The 15,893-nt window shown below is 38.4% G+C and overlaps 1 protein-coding gene across 2 annotated transcripts; it reads left to right on the top strand.

Moving 5' to 3' along the window:
- Positions 1-4,712: 4,712 nt before the first annotated feature.
- LOC135250768 (retinol dehydrogenase 7-like) lies at positions 4,713-15,716 on the top strand. Of its 2 annotated transcripts, none has more exons than XM_064327411.1 (5): positions 4,713-4,868; positions 11,254-11,568; positions 13,179-13,437; positions 13,594-13,757; positions 15,379-15,716. In XM_064327411.1, exons 2-5 carry the CDS (start codon positions 11,256-11,258, stop codon positions 15,597-15,599), a joined length of 957 nt encoding a protein of 318 aa, XP_064183481.1. In that variant the 5' UTR covers positions 4,713-4,868; positions 11,254-11,255; the 3' UTR covers positions 15,600-15,716. The 2 variants fall into 2 exon arrangements, with proteins under 2 accessions (XP_064183481.1, XP_064183482.1); XM_064327412.1 differs by lacking the exon at positions 4,713-4,868 and adding an exon at positions 5,738-5,758.
- The last annotated feature ends 177 nt before the right edge of the window (positions 15,717-15,893 follow it).

The raw sequence follows: 15,893 nt of genomic DNA, 5'->3' as shown, positions 1-15,893 counted from the left end.
GAGGGAATTTCTTCACAGTTGGCACAAACGTCCACTTGAACTCAAAGATGAACTGATTAGATTTTGGTGGTCAAAGGTCAAGGTCACTGTGACCTCATGTCCGTCCCATTCTCTCATGAACGCGATATCTCAGGAACGCCTTGAGGGAATTTCTTCAAATTTGGCACAAACGTCCACTTGGACTCAAGGATAAACTGATTAGATTTTGGTGGTCAAAGGTCAAGGTCACTGTGACCTCACAAAACACGTTTTTGGCCATAACTCAAGAATTCATACGTTAATTCTGACCAAGTTTCACACAAATGTCTAATAGAATAAAATGATGAAGTGATGACATTTTATATCCAAACTGGCTACTGGTTGGAGGAGGCAGACAACTGCGAGGCGGTATTTCTAGTTTTTAATATAATTTGCTATACTTTACATTATATTATATTGATGGCTAAATTGATATAAATGTAATGAACCCTTCACTGGACAGTTTATTTTTTAAATCCCCTTACAGATAACATTGACAGAGGGAGACCACCTGAAGCAACAGGAATACACCCCATTCAAATTTTATAGGCCATTAGTGAAGAATAATAATATTATTATTCTTTTAATATTAATATTAGTTTTACCAAGATTTATTGTGTTCCTTTTTTTGCTCTACAGGTCCAGGCTGCACAGTATATAGTGGCATTTTTTCATACGTTTAGTTTAAGATCATAGTATCTTTACAATGTCTAGTATCTTTACAATCTCTACAATGAAAATCCACACGTATTAAAACATTTGCCTTTATTGAATCTACAGAGTTTAATTCATTATTACACATGTACGGTAAAATTTGTAATTATGTACATTAGTCATCTTGGAACTTTGTTGGTATTACAATCAAGATCAAATGTTTAACAGTGGATCATTTCCATTCTGTTATTAGCTATATCTTTCAAGTCTCATTTTTATCAACTTCATTTTTATTGTTTTTTTTAAGGGTTTTAGCAAATATCTTCTTGGGTGGACCATGCCCCCTTGAGCGCCCCACTTTCTAGTAGTGGGCCCATGTCAGATGGATTTCACCCAGGTCTTAGCTGTATTTCCTTTTAAGAAGGAGCATATTCATGTCGATGGCACCACTTTTGAAATCAAAGTGAAACTGGAAGAGCGATACAATGCAGTTTACTTCCGTCCATGTCAGAATTGAAATAAATTCAGTATTCAAAGAAATAAATTCAGAATTGCCAGAAATAAAGTCGGGATTACGAGAAATAAACTCTCAATTATGAGAAAAGTGAGAATAAAGCTAACTTTTTTTTTCTGTGGCGGAAAAGGGCTTCCATAATGCCCCGGCACGATCACTGGACAAAAATGTTTTTGTCTTGTCTGTTTCCACACCCACTAGCTACAAATTCTTTGCATTTTAAAAACACAGTTAGTTTAAGCTCAAATATTTAGGAAAGTAGTGGAAACAAGAGGATATAGCATTTACGTATCAAAGCAACTCGTAGCAACTTGTATCAAAGTTCTAGTTATCCAGTTGCTGAACAGCGTGCTGGAGCAGACAGAGCAGACATCAGACAGAGAAACTGATGTATATGGAAACTGCGAGTTGTGCGTTTTAGTCAGCTGTAACGTGTAGCTATGGTGAAACCAAAATGTATAAAAAATACCTGTAAATAAAAGGAACAGAGTAGCATCAAGAAAAATATGTCTTTGTCCCGAACATTGTGGAGCTCATATGTTTGTGTATGTGTGTTATTGAAAATGTGCATATATTGACTGAATTCTTCTGTACTTAGGCCTGTACAATATTATATACATCTGCGCTTGTAACAGGATGTAAAGTACAACTGGCCTTCACATTAAGCAATAACAATAATCAGTGAACAGAATTTTTGTAGTGACATTTTTTGTGTGACTTACACAAGCAAAACTTGTTGGCTTAATTCGTAGTGCAGGTATGTCCTCATATCTGTAATGAAAAATGTATTAATATTCCGACCAAACAAAAACATTTTTGTGAAAAAGCACACATACAATCCACAGCTACTTGCATCTAGTTGCTTGTGAAAATGTGCGCAGTTGTGGGAGAATTCATAATTTAGTGATATCTTCATAACTGCGCCAAATAATGCCAAACATTCTAAAACCAAATACTTTTGAAGAGAGAAAAGCACAGTAATTATATAATTTTCATATGTTTTTAATGAATCAAGAAATTTCACTTTTAGGGTAATACTATTTTCTTTGTCTTTCATGTTTTGCATTTCAATGATTATCACAGCCCAATGAGTAGATCTGATATTTAAAGGAATTAAAATGTTTTCAAAGCACCACCAGTTTCTATGACTTTGGAAATGTTTGGGAGGACCTCTATATTTTCCCAAAATAAACAATTAAAATTCTGGCTGACAAAGGTTGAAGGGACCATGAATACATAATTTTCTTTTAAGTTTTTTTTCAGGAGGTCCAAATATGAATCAATTATTTGGTCATTTAACCATCATCCACTTTTAATTAAATCTAGATCCTCTGGTGATATATTATTAGGCATATCCCTACCTGGATTTTTTTGGCAATTCATTAATCTTAAAAGGAAATTCATTGTGACATTGGTCAGTACATGTATGACTTAACTGGAAAATTTTGATATCATGTAGCTTTTCACATGATTCCACCTCATATACTGCAAGAAAAAAAACAGATTTGGATGAGTCTGAATTTATGTTTTTTAGCACAATTGCTTGTATGAAAATTATCAAAATGATCCGTCTATGTGATGTGCAGTTTAGCCACAATGTAATTATGGTTAATTTCTGCACCTCTGGTTGCATTATCTGCTTATTTCAATTGGCACTCTGGATGATATGGACAAGGAATCTCACATGGTAGAATGAAGGAGTATGAAAGTTTATCATATTGATTTACATTGTACTTTTTACATTCACTGTACCTTTGGCCAGCGGTAGAGTATAGCCTGAAGCAACAATTTAAAATCTTTTGCAGCTCCCTCAATGGTTCTGCTGGTTGTTAGGTTGTTGCTGGGGGCAAGAAGGCACACAATATCTGGGTCCTCTGGGATTGCTGCTCCCATTACTTCCCTTTTGGAGATCCAAAACAGATACTCCAGGGTTGCACAGGTACCCAAATGACAGGCAGCCCCTTGGTGTGGTCACAATCCCATCCACCAAGCTTCGCAAATGTGAGTCTCCAATTACTAAAACAAACTGAGTGAGAGAAACTAAATGAGTCTAATTAAAATGGAAAAAAAAAACATTTCAGTTGAGCACAGTTCAGCTAACCTTTTGGTGTGGAGCGATGTGTGGAAGGACCAGCTTGTGTTGTGATTCCAGAAGGGGGTCATGAACAAGGCTGGTGGCGGAGTCCTTCCCCGTAGATATCCATATGTGGTGCTGAATATTAGCAACTGGGTCTTGACAGTTCTGACAATTCAAGTAGTCCTGATATGTCTTATCTCTGATAGCTCTATGGGTTGTGACAGTTGTGACACTTATTCTGTTCTGTGTGTCTGTTAGAGTGAGAAGGCAACTCCCCCTGCCCATCCCCCAACATGTTTGAATCTAAACAAAATGTTTAAATTGTAGAAAAAAATCAGCAAATGCATGTGAAATTAGGCCAATGGCATGCAGAATGAAGACAGTGTAGTTAGTCTGACAGTAGTAATAACAGTGTAATTACAAGAAAGCCCACTAAGCAAAAAAAAAGTGCATGAAAAGATATTTCTTTTTGTGAATAAATATTTTTATTTTCAGAAAAGTAAGGCATACATTACAGAGAAAATCTTTCATAAAAGTATGGCATGTCAGCCCCCTCCCAAATTTGACACAAACAAGATTCAGTTGAGTCTACACACTCCAACACTCCCCTTCATCCCCGGGAACTATTATTTTCTCGCAGTATGGACTTGCACTTCCTCTGGCACCCCTCCCCCCATGGGAACTAATTGTTGCAGAATATGGACACTGACACACGCAAACTCACACACATCCTCTCTCTCTCTGAATTAAATTTGCGTATGTACTGCATATTCAAACCCCAGCCACATTTTCTATGACGCTTATTTGATATAAGTGACACCATATCTGAAGAGTGGAGGGTCCAAGGTTTTCAAAACACCTGCATATCATTGAGACAACATGTCCAGAGGAGGCAGCAGAGCATGATATAAGTTATGCTATCAGAGCTATCAGAAAGCAATTGGGACTTAATTGAATTAAATTTGCCTATGTACTGCATGTTCAGACCCCAGCCACATTTTCATATTTATTTGTTTTAAGTTGTATAGTTGATGTTACAAGGTAGCACAGAATGTTGAAGTGATGCATTTTAAATTACTCTAATCCTTCTCTTACCATTCAGTTAAATTCATGTACTGATGTAATGTTGTATTGGATATTGCAATAATAATTAAAAGTAATGGGTGTATTTTATCTTTAATTCTCCATTTGAAATTTTGTATTGGCATTGTTAAAAATGTAGGGGAAAAAATAGAGAAAGGAAGACATATTTGTTTGTAATTAATAATATTAATATTATTAGTGTGGTTCTAACTGAAAATGAATAGTTTTACAATGTCTATGTTTAAAGTCGAAGTTGTTTTAATAGTGTACAAATAGAAAACGAATAGTTCATATTTTAGGACAACTGCAGTGAGACTTTTCCTTAATTAATTTAATGTTGATGGTTTTATCGTTGGACTTTTATTTTGAAATTTTCAGACCAGCGCGAAAGTTCTTGCTGTCGCTAGCTTCACGCTGCTTTCATAAACACAAGCAGGAACAACAGGTCGGATTTGCATCTTCCTTATTTTCTGCAGGCTGGAGTGCAGCTTGGTTAGTGAATATCCGGACAACATTAACAAGGTAATGTTACGTACCCATAATCAGTCAGATAAATGTAGATTAGCGGAATGTGATGGTCTATCCTTGGACATGGCTAATTTATGCGACGTTCATTAATTGCAAAGTTAACTTCTGGCAAGCAATTTTCCGTTTTGTTTTTTGTCATTATCCAAAGCATCCTTATTTTGTATTATTACTGTAGTCGAGTAAAAGTAACTTTAGTGTCTTCTCCTATCAACTAAAACCAAAGGAAATGCAGGTTCTCAAAATACCGTGAAAGGTGTACGTGGATATTATTCATGTCAGCTTGCTTTGCTATCACTTACACCCTCTGTAAACCACTAGCATTATCTACTAGGAAAGTTTCCATGCCGACAAAATCTCAAGACAATTAAGTACCATCAGTGATGCATGCCAAACAAGTAAACAAAAAGCCAATGCCACAAGCTATGATCGTTTTAGAAAAATCGAGGTACCATGTCAGTCCAATGTAAATAAGTGCGAATTAGTTTGTGCTGGGGGAAAAACCTAAATACGAAAAAGCTGATTTGGCAGTGTGTTGTAAAGAAAACCAAATAAGGATTATAATCACCATCATCACCAAGGTGGGAAATTTCGAAGTAAAGTCTACAGCTTGTACTTTGTTTTGCTTACCTTTTGTTTACTTTGTTTTGTTTAAGTTAGCATCTCCAGTGAAATAATGTGTAGGGGGAATTACGTAGCAATGGGATTTCATACATTTTCTGAAAATTATAGCTGGACTCGATTTGGCATAAAACGTCCCAAATGAAAGTGCATCGTTTCACCCGTGTAATGTACCCATCATTGTCCTATCTGTTGCTTTGATTGTCATCTAACTTCCTCCCAAGTGGATGCCTGGAGACTCCCTCTCTGATCCCGACTCTCAGAAGGTTCGATTCAAACGATTCAAAGCCCTGACCCTGCCTACACTGCCGCCAACAGGACAGCCCCCATCTACTTGCAGGACATGACTCAATTCTATGTGCCTGCTCGACCACTCCGCTCTGCAGCAGCAGGGCGTCTTGTAACCCCTCCCACCCGCCCAAAGGGATCACAGAGCTTCTCCACCCTAGCTCCCCAGTGGTGGAACGAACTCCCCGTCCCTCTCCGAACCTCCCCCTCACTATCCATCTTCCGCCGTGGCCTGAAGACTCATCTCTTCAGACTATACCTAGAATAACCACCACCATGCTGTGTATATATATATATTTTTAAAAAAAACAACCCTTTTTTCTTGTTACATGTTGCCCCATCCCTGCACTTCTTGGTAAATTGTATTTGTCCTAATACTCTAGCTTAATCTTCTGCCTAGTTTGGCTTTGCAGATGTTAGACCAGGATAGTGTTCATTGTTCTCAGCTAGAAATAGCTGTACAAAATAAGTAATTGTACCTTACTGAACCTGTGATTCAGCAGTTGTCTACGATCATGAAAATGCACTTCTTGTACGTCGCTTTGGATAAAAGCGTCTGCCAAATGAATGTAATGTAATGTAAAGAAGGTTCGTGTTTTGCAGATCCTGTCTTTCCTGAAAAGAAATCTTTGGCATGCGCCAGAGCTCAATTTAAAAGCTCCAAAGTAAAGAAAAGAGAGAAAATAACTAATATTACAGTTACTTATTTGGTGGCATAATGCAGCCCTCTAATAATCAGCGAAAAGCAAAGAGAGAAATATGGCGGCACACTCATGGGACTGCGGTCAAACCAGCCGCCACTTCGGAAATCACAGTCAAGCCAGCCGCCCCACGTTATTTCCACCTGCATGTACACTTGCGTTATTACGGTAATTAATTGACCAATCCTTCCACAAAACGCGGTTTGCCGTCGCTTTCATTTACTTTACAGTAGTCTAATAATATTAGGGTTTGATTCAGTAAGTGAAATGAAAAAACACACTATTTATCGTTCTAAATGCCAAATAAATTTCACTGGCTCACCAAGGAGGTTATGACTCGGGAGAATTCACTGTGGAATTTGAATACACAGAGCCTTTACGTCTCGTATTCAGATTTACAAGGTATCATATTCAGCATATTATGAAAAGGAAATCGTCTGTTTCCAATCACTAATTCCACTGAAGAAAGATTCTAGAAGACCCCAGGTAGCTGCTTAAAAACTTCCAGAACGTTTCACTGTGTAGAATAAAGAATAAAAGCCCTTTGAAAATATTAAGCAATAAAAACAAGATGTTCTATTCAAAAAAATTACTAGAAGAAAAGTGTCTGTTTCCAATCACTAATTCCACTTCAGACACATTCTAGAGGACCCCAGGTAACTGCACAAAAAGGTGCGGAACTTTTCTCTGTGGAATTTCAGAATAAAGGCCCTGTTACTTGGTGGAGGTAATACCTAATTGCTTGATTGCCTCCACCTGCCTGTGGCCCAATATAAGCCCTGCAGTATGAGGCTGGCTGAACTTTGTGAGTTTTGTTTGTTTTAGTTTATGTTTTAGATTAATAAATGTCTGAGTTTGTGTTTTTATATCAGTTTCTGTCTTGTTTTTGGTACTTTGGACTCTGTTGTTGCAGCCCTGCGAGCCGGCCGTAACAGGCCTTTTGAAAATATTAAGCACTAAAACACAAAGTTTTCTACTCTGAAAATAATTAAAAGAAAGCTGTCTGTTTACAATCACTATTTCAACTTCAGATAAATTCTAGAGGACCTCAGGAAGCTGCACAAAAATTTCCAGAACATTTCACTGTGGAATTTCAGAATAAAGGCCCTTCAAACATATTATACACTTAAAACAAGATGTTCTACTCAGAAATTTATTAAAAGGAAACAGTTTGTTTCCAATCAGCAATTCCACTTCAGACACATTGTGGAACATGTCAGGAGGCTGCATTAAACATTTTCAGACAAATTCAGGGTGGAATTCCAAAATAAAAGCCCTTCAAATGTCATATATACTGACAAATTCAGGGTGTTTTGGAAGGTTCTGGAAGGTTTTGTGCAGCTACCTGGGGTGCTCTAGAATGTGTCTGAAGTGGAATTAGTGATTGGAAACAGACAGTTTCCTTTTTACATTATTCTGAGTAGAATATTCTTTGATAGTGTATAATATATTTGGAGGGCCTTTATTCTGAAATTCCACAGTGAATCGTTCTGGAACTTTTTGTGAAGCTACCTGTGGTGCTCTAGAATGTGTCAGAAGTGGAATCAGTGATTGGAAACAGACATTTTTCTTTTAATAATTTTTTGAGTAGAACATCTTTTAGTGTATAATATATTTTAAAGACTTTTATTCTGAAATTCCACAGTGAATTGTCCTGGAAATTAAGAGCCAGTGAAATTGATTTGGCGTTTAGAACGATAAATAGCGTACCGCGCTTTGTCTATGCATTTTTCAGTTCTCCCAAGTGGAAAAACCTCATTACCATAATAACGCACGTGTACGTGCAGGGGAAATAACGTGGCGGCTAACTTAACTGTGATTTCCAAAGTGGCGGCTGGCTTGACCGCAGTCTCATGGGCTCTATGGGCGGGACTATCGCGTGCAGGCTTGGCTTGTTGGCGTTGTCACCCGCTAATCATAACTGAGAAATGCATGTGCCAAAAGAAAGCAAAGGCAGAAAAAACTCTTTAAAGCTGCAGTTGACGACTTTCTCAACAGTGCAATGTTGAGAAACCGTATTTAAAATCAAAGCACCTGTTGGTCCTGCCCACATATAAAGAGACACACCCACCCCTCCTCCTTCTACACATACCTCGTCGTGAACGCGCTTCAAAATTTCTAGCTACAACTACTCGGCACGCAGGATTACAGACTGGCATAGCTAACGCTACACTAAAAATGTCAGCTCCAAGAGTCCAGGTGAAACTACAGAATCTTTATTTGTTGTTGCAGAGCTTACAAGGAAGGCAATAAATATTTTCAATTTAGTTACCCAGTTTGGTAGCTAATGAAGTGATAGTTAAGTCCACTACTAGTCAGAAAGTCACTCTCCATGATATTCACGATATCTAACGTTAGCGAAATATATAATTTTTAATACATGTAAATTGTTGAACAAGGCTACCCTGTATGCCAGGCTAACAGTTACCAAATACACCGGGGTGCACAATATGTTGTATCCCTATCAGAGCCCATGCTGGCTTCTGCCTGACAGACAGGTACACTTGATTGACATGAAATGTGGCCAGTGCTGCTGTTCAGAACTTGCATTAAGCATGCCCATTCATTATATAGACATGATTTGTTCTCACTTAAGTGTCCAATATTGCATGATAGTGACACAATAACTGTGCAAATGCATTTTATATGGAGCAGAGCATTTTTGGTGGTGACTCGATAAATCTGGTCCATTTTAGGCATGGAATTTTAGCTTTCAATATCGGAAAGATAATTCTGTAAATCTAAAGCTGATATTTTGTCCGGATAGGATACTGGTCTAATGATTTCACTTTTATGCCAATATAGGTTTCTATACAATTTGTCTTCTATTTTTAGGCTACATCATAGTAAACTTTGTCAATGCATTTTTGTATGGCGCTGAGCAATTGTGGTGGTGACACTATTGTCATGGTCCTGTGTTCCTGTCTGCGTTTTCCCTGTTGGGCCGCCAGATGGCAGCACTTCTGTTTTGTGTCCTGCTCCCCCTGTGTAATTGTTTGATTGTTTCCAATTGTTCCATTAGTGTTTGCTGGTTGTCTCGTTTTCCCTTCCCTCTCTGTGGCCTGATTGTTCATGGTGCCCTCCTGTGTCTCGTCAGTGTCTGTTCTATTTAAGTTTCCCTCTTGCTTGACTCAGGTGCTGGATCCTTGTGGTTATGTCTGGTTTTGTGCGCCCCTACCCATGTACCTGCTCCATGCATTCCTGCCCATGTTCTGGTTTCCTTGCGTTTTTGGGTTTTCTGGTTTTCTTTGTTCCTGTGTTGTTTTTAAGTTTTCCTTCGTTTGTTGAAGGTCGCCCTGCGAGGCTTTTTGTTCCCTTTTGTTCCCTTGTGTAAGTAAAGTCTTTGTTCTTATCATTTGGGAGTTTTGTATTTTTTCCCCCTCTGCGTTTGGGTCCCAACCCCCCACGCATCCTGACAACTATAAATGCTACAAGGAAGGTCGTAAAAGCTACGTTTTTTTGTCAGTTGGATTTAAAATATATTTTCTCCCATTTATCCACCAATATGATTGAGGTGTTTAATTTGGGCATCCATTGATAAGCCAAAATAGACAGGACTAGCCATGATGGTGAGAGTTAACAGTAACAGGAATGAGCAGCCTTTTCTCACTGTAGCAAGGAGAACATGTTTGCATTTAACAAAGAGACAAAATAAGCAGACTATGACTGCAGAGCTTAACTTGAAAAAAGCAAAATCTCATGAAAAACATGTGGTTTTCAACATACAAAAAAACAGTAAAAAATACTTGCACGTAAAAAAGCACTGTCTAACTCATTCATTCGAACTGGCAAAATCTAGGCCTGCCATTAAAAGTATTGATATCAAAATGACGCCAAGTTACTGTACTACAAACAATATAGGCTATGTTGCCTCACAGAAATTAAAGAAGCTGTATTCCAAAGCAATGCTACCCAATGTTTCCTAAATTGGTTAAAGTCACTGGCTTCTGTCAGGCAGAAGCAGTAGTGAAAAGGGATGAAAACAAGAATTTGAATTTTAACTAATGCATTTTGAAAATGACATTTGATCTATTAGCATGACCTCAGCAATTGTGATCAATCTATTGGGAACCACTGCAACAAACCAATTAAACAGACAGCCCCTTTCTAACCCGTTTAGCCAATGAGTAGTTACAATGTGCACATTTGTGAATTGGAAAGGCAACAAAGGAGAGAATTTACTATGCACCATCACTCCAATAACACGTGTTTACATGTGTTAACGTACTTCACACATAGTTATACCGCAGTTTCTCCAATTTATGCATATTTGACTAAATTGTAGGCCCTACTCACTACAGAACTGTGGAGCCTTTTTTTTTTGTTTTCAAAAACACAGTTTGGTGACAGTTACGTTTTAAGTGAGCATATCTCGCTGATGATTTGGAATGGAAATATATTAATATCACAAGAAACGTGCTTCTCGGTCAAAAATATACAAAATGATGGAGCAGGTCATGTTGTACTTTTCCTAAATGCTTGCTGGATGGCATTTTTCATCGTTAGGATGACAGCAGACTAGTGCTGTGCAATATGGCCTAAAATTGATATAGTAATTTTTATTTTTTACCGAGTGATGATATTTCATGCGACTTGAAATGTTCTTGTGCTTAAAGTTTTTTGGGGGGGAGGGGGGCGGATTAGGGGAGGGTTGCTGAATTAACCCAGACCCAAAAACCCTGCTGTATATTTAAAAAGTAGTTGCACAGGGTTTTAATATTTAAATTGATGTAACACTTAACCATATGTTGTTATTGATATTTGTCTTTCAGAGATGTTCCTGTACCTCCTTGGGCTGGTGGCTTTCTTATTCCTGTACCGCTGGTACAGAGAAAGGGACAGAGTTGGAAATGAAAATGACAAATATGTCTACATTACTGGATGCGACTCTGGGTTTGGGAACGCGCTGGCAAAACACCTTGACAAGATGGGCTACCGCGTTATCGCCTCCTGTTTCACCGAGAAGGGCGAGGATGAGCTCAGGAAAGCCTGCTCAGAAAGACTGACCGCCTTCCACTTGGATGTCTCAAATACAGAGAGTGTCAACAGAGCAGCAGAGTTCATAAAGAACCACGTTGGGGAAAAAGGTGAGTTTTCACAATAAATAATTTGTCTTTTATAAACTGGGGTCTTCTGTGACAAAGCATGTTCTGTTGATATATTGAGAGGCAGAAATTGTACAGCAAATGATTGATTCCAATTAATAGGGAATTCATACAATGAAGGTTTATTCATCTGTTTGGCAGATTTGTACAAACTCTTTATTTTTTATTTAAAGGGGAGCAGACAGCCCAGCCACCTTATGTGCAGTGGAAAGAAGAGAGATCACAGTACAGAAAGTGCTATTGTGGACAAACAGTCCCCGAGCTTGGGGTAGCCCTTCACACAGTCTCACACGGCCCTCCCCTGCTCATAATTTGAGGGCACTTTCATGAATCACATGTTATTTCTCAATTTAACAAAATAAAGGATATTACTTACTGAGGGGACCCATTTTTCCCTGTGAATAATTAAATTGCCAATCAAATGCACTATTCTTTCTTGGGATCTTCTGATTCTCTTTTTCCCCATTTTGTAAACACTATCTACAGTTTTTAAACTACTACAAAACCCATACTATAGTATCCTACTACATGTGGAGATGGTCAATATTTTGGAGAGTATGCTGTTCAAAATATTAATTATAATTAGAAAAAATATTTGGAATGAATTTATATTAAGTTCTTATGGAAAAATTACCCATAAGATGTCATTTGTCCTTGGCTGTAAATCCGCTATTTAGGATTATTTAGTACATGTGATGGTATTTCAGCCAGCAGAAGGCATCTTGCTGGGGCATGCCCCGTAAACATTGAGCACAGAGAGTTTGGTACTTTTCTTTGGCTCTTGTAATTCCTGGATGTGTTCTTGCATACGTGATAGGGTCATTTTGAGTAGGCCATTGATACTTTGATACCATTGATACTTGTGGCTCTTTCTTCCCAGAGATCATTGCCCTAAACATAGCAACCATTATTTACCTTAGTTACTACTGGTGAAACTATGGAGGTATTTGTTTACAGATGTAAGCATTGTATTGTGTAATTTTTCATTAAAAATATTCAATATTGAATTGTACCTTCAAGTGTCAGTCCTCAGGCAAAAAAGCCATATTTTATACCTTTTCTTTAATTGTTTTTTGAAATAAAAGAAGCATAGAACAGTTTACATAGTATTCCTTTTGATACCCCCCCCCCCCCCCACACACACACGCACACATACACATCCCCTTTTCCATAGGATCTTGAAAGGTACACTGTTATGTCTATCAATTTCATGTTCAATACAGAAATCTGCCTAATTCCATAGTGTACAGAATCGTTATTAAAAGTTTGTTGACCAGCCGTTTAGGCCACAAATTACATCACTTCATCAAGTGGCTGAAAGCTATGAGTCAGGTTTATTAGATAAATAATACCATAATTAAATTGTTTTTAAAATGGATGCCCGTGTATCCTACTACAGAATTTATAACTATACATTCACATTTCTCCCATGGGCACATTTTGTTGTGTTACATGCATCAAAATGAATGCAGCCAGGCTCTGATCAAGTGCGTGTTATGTGGAATAACTCAGGACTCGTGATACCATGCATGACTCACTGAAGTAAAGGGACATGGCTGAACTGATTTGTGTATGTGTGCATGCTCCCACAGGTCTGTGGGCTCTGGTGAACAACGCTGGAGTTGCCCTGCCTTCAGCGCCTTTCCAATGGCTGACCATTGAGGACTTTAGGTCGATGCTGGACGTCAATCTGTTTGGGGTTATCGCAGTGACGCTCAGTGTTCTCCCGCTGATTAAAAAAGCAGGGGGCCGGGTGGTGAATGTATCCAGTGTAGCTGGAAGGGTCAGTTGTAATGGTGGACCCTATTCAATTTCCAAGTATGGAGTAGAAGCCTTCAATGATGATCTTAGGTAATAATCCTTCTGTTTTGTTGAACGATTTATACAGCAATTATGTCGACATTCAAAATGTACAGAGGCAAAATGGCATACGCTCAACAGGATCAGAAGTGTCAGTGTAAACCATACTCCCTGCATATGAGATAATTAATTCCTCTTGATTTTTAGGAGAGAAATGCTTCACTTTGGTGTTAAAGTGCTGTGCATTGAACCTGGGGCATTCAAAACATCTATATTTACTCAGAATGCTGTAGAAAGAAAGAAAAAGGAACTCTGGGACAGACTGCCTCAAGAGATGAAAGAAGAATATGGAAGTTTGTATTTGGATAAAGGCAAGTGACACAAATACAAAAAGCTTGACCGCCATATACGGCACTTCACTGTTATATGCAGCAAAGTTAGAGGGTAGCTAGCTTTAGCTTAGTGGTGACAGAACGAACCTGTGCTAGTCACTGCTAGCACCGTCAGCTCAAGCCTGCCTGGAAGCATGGTAAAATTATGTAACACATCACACATGATCACAAATACATAAGTTCATTGTCACTTTTATTAACATTGTGTACGTATTGCAGGAAAGTCGTATTCCTCTCCCACCTTCAGCAGATCGGGGATGTAGACTAGAAGAGCTCCAGGCTGCAGCCTAACTGCCAACCCCCATGGCAACCAAGGCACACAACCACACATTCACCTAAGATATGCATATAGTGAAGAATGTAATATGTCTCTTTGACCAAGTATATTGGTCTGTCGTAATCGAACTGCAGTCATATATGGGAAAAAAGTAGGATTTTCCGATTGGTGAAACCCTATTACCTAGCTGAATATAGGTAGTTAGTCCATATGAGCCGAGAGAAATGGATGAAAATCTTATTTTTCAGCCTTAAGTTACTTTGTAAAATATCAGACCCACAGCAGATTTTCAGGCCATCATGGCCAGCCAGCTAACATTGGCAAACATAACTGAATTTAGTTCACTTTTATGCCAATACAGGTAGCTACTTAACCCAAACGCTGACCAGCCAGCCACTTAGATAGCATTACTGTGGGTTATCCACCAAGGCAACCCTATCTCTCCAGCACTAACCCAGCTGAAAACACCTCTCACTGTAGCCAGTCCATACACATTTCCTCTTCTGCTTCTCCTCCTTCTCTTGGGCACATGCATTTCAGATACAGCCCACAGAGAAAAAAGGGCCATGGCCAGAAACGTCTCAAACACTTACTATTTTACTTACTAAATTTACCAGAATAATAAATTGTAGGCAGATAAGCAAGAACTGGGCAGAAGTGCATACAGATACAGATTTCCAGCACATCATAGTAATGACTAAGCATGGTTGTTTTTATAATATTTTCAAGGTGAACATCCTGCATAGTATGCCTTTAATTTTGAAATTTTCCTTGATTTCAACTGCTGCGCTGAACATCTGTGTACATCTTTAAATATTTTTGATACGTTGCTGCACCTGATGATTTCTGTGCCAAGTTTCATGCAAATCTTCAGGGTAATGAAATTTTGCATTCAAGTTGACAGAAGTCCATCTTGCTATCTAAAGTACTTCAGGGTATGAAAAATATTTATCGATTTCATGCAATATCAGCTTTAGTGTTAGGATTTCAATGAATCAGGTTTTTCTTCTTTCTTCTTTGTTTTGGGAAATTATTTTTTATTATTAGGGAACTGTGGTTATTTCTGTGTCAGTGTGTGCGTGTATGTACGCTCGCGCGTGTGTGTGTGTGTGTATGCGTGCGTGTGGGTGTGTTTGAAAATGTGATACAGCCCTTCATATTAGTCACTACTTCAATCTAGTTTATGAAGTTGATCGGAACAGTCTGCTTGGTTGCTCTAATGGGATTCATTTTGAAACTGAGCTTGTTTAGAGTCTATTCTTCTGTCCAATGAAAAGCACATCTGAAAATAAATAAAGTACTAAACTGTCTTCCATCTCACAGTGATGACGAAGCTGAAGAACTTCGAGAAGATGATGAGTACAGACCTGATGAAAGTGGTGAGCTGCATGGAGCATGCCATCTCTGCTGTGCATCCTCGAACCCGGTACTCAGCTGGCTGGGACGCTAAGTTTTTCTGGCTGCCTCTTTCGTACATGCCTACATTTGTTACTGATTACGTGTTCTACAGACTGGGTGTCAAACCAGAGAAAGCAGTTATGTAGCTCACTTGTTCACTGTCTGCTGTTGATGGGGTAAGTGCTCAAAGGGATTGCCCCACTGTGGGACTTAGAACATACATCTTGTGTGAACCTTCTGCAGAATAAAGAACACTGATTATATTTACAGTTTCTGCCTCATACCTTTTTCTACCAATTCCTGGAGTCTCACATGACATAGTCATCTTTGGAATTCTGTACAGTCTTGTCAAAAGACTCCAGAATTGCTGTCAACCTTACGTATATTAATAAATAATGCTGGATGAAATTCACTTTAATAAATGTTTTCTATCCTCAACA

This window comes from Anguilla rostrata, chromosome 3 (assembly GCF_018555375.3).
Source record: "Anguilla rostrata isolate EN2019 chromosome 3, ASM1855537v3, whole genome shotgun sequence".
NCBI classification, from domain to species: domain Eukaryota; kingdom Metazoa; phylum Chordata; class Actinopteri; order Anguilliformes; family Anguillidae; genus Anguilla; species Anguilla rostrata.
The sequence above is the reverse complement of the archived record's forward strand: the minus strand, read 5'-3'. Positions and strand labels throughout refer to the sequence as shown.